The 1,239-nt window shown below is 48.0% G+C and overlaps 1 protein-coding gene across 3 annotated transcripts in view; it reads right to left on the bottom strand.

Moving 5' to 3' along the window:
• Positions 1-220: 220 nt before the first annotated feature.
• The window catches only part of LOC102242191 (protein FAM149A), a 21,986-nt gene continuing 20,967 nt past the window's right edge, over positions 221-1,239 (bottom strand). For 2 of the 3 annotated variants that reach the window (XR_001364423.1, XR_001364424.1), the window contains exon 4: positions 263-391. Coding sequence is in view for 1 of the 3 variants with exons in the window: in XM_005878174.2 (XP_005878236.1) it covers positions 245-391 (147 nt within the window). In the remaining 2 variants the exon portion in view is untranslated. Of the gene's footprint in view, positions 392-1,239 lie in introns of all 3 variants that reach the window. The other variant, XM_005878174.2, reaches the window with a different exon arrangement.

The raw sequence follows: 1,239 nt of genomic DNA, 5'->3' as shown, positions 1-1,239 counted from the left end.
CTCGTATTTGTTCTGAGGATGAGCTAACTGCTTCTCAGAAATTAAAATGCACTTGGGTATAGGGATGTCTCAGTAGTTCCTCAGCCGCCATCCCAAAAGATGCAACATCTCAGTAAAGGGCACGTGTTCTAGATACATATTTTGACCAGGCAAGTGTTTCAGTCAAAATGTACTCACTGTGTTAAACGAGTCCAGAGTGGGCGGTTCCAAAACCCATTGTGGTGAATTACTACGAATTACCCCCCTACCTCAGATGGATGGATCGTCTCACCCACTCGCTGCATTCAGCCATGAGGTTCTGGGTCTGTGGGCTCACTTTCCCTTCGAATAACATTTCCTCGATCTCCCAGAATAACTGCTGTACTTTCTGTGCACTGGCTTTGTCAAACTCCTAAAACAGAAATGCACATTTAGTTGCATGACTAAAAGTTGTAGACATAACGGCTTCATAATCCATGATGCTAACATATTTAAAGCACCTATTATGACAAGATAGAAATAAGTTGATTTTGTGGTCAGACACACCAGTGTTGCAATTTTCAGTCTTCTGATAAATTGCATCCCACTCTGATGCAGTTTCTGTAACTATTAAGTAGAGATCATCTACTACATGAGTTATGAGACATATTTGAGATTTTACATAGATATAGTGATAGATATAGGTATACATAATGACACAGATCTTAATATAGATACTTACATATATATAGCTATAGATACTAGAGGCCCAGTGCACAGATTTGTACACCAGTGGGGTCCCTCAGCCTGGCCTGTGCCCTGTCACAATCCAGGACCCCTCAGGGGATGTTGGACTGCCTGTGGGGATGGGGCTGAAACCAGCAGTCTGACATCCCCTGAGGGATGTAGTAGTGCGCGAAGCAGCACGCAGCCAGGGAGGAGCCCGAGCCCACTGTTCCCACTCATCCTGGCCCTGCTGCATCTGCTGCCACCTCCGCTAGGTAGCACTGCGTCGGAGGCGGGAGAGGCTTGAGCCACTGCAGCTGCGCTCACCAGCCATGAGCCCAGCATCTGGTGCCCATCAGCTGAGCAGCACTCCCGCTGTGGGAGTGCACTGACCACCAGGGGGCAGCTCCTGCATTGAGCATCTGCCTTCTGGCGGTCAGTGTGCATCATAGCAACCAAGTCAAAGGTTGACTGGTGAAACGGTTGACTGGTCACTTAGGGTTTTATATATATACTAGGGGCCCGGTGCACGAAATTCGTGCACTGGGTGGGGGG

This window comes from Myotis brandtii, unplaced genomic scaffold (assembly GCF_000412655.1).
Source record: "Myotis brandtii unplaced genomic scaffold, ASM41265v1 scaffold5483, whole genome shotgun sequence".
In the NCBI taxonomy this organism is placed as follows: domain Eukaryota; kingdom Metazoa; phylum Chordata; class Mammalia; order Chiroptera; family Vespertilionidae; genus Myotis; species Myotis brandtii.
The sequence above is the reverse complement of the archived record's forward strand: the minus strand, read 5'-3'. Positions and strand labels throughout refer to the sequence as shown.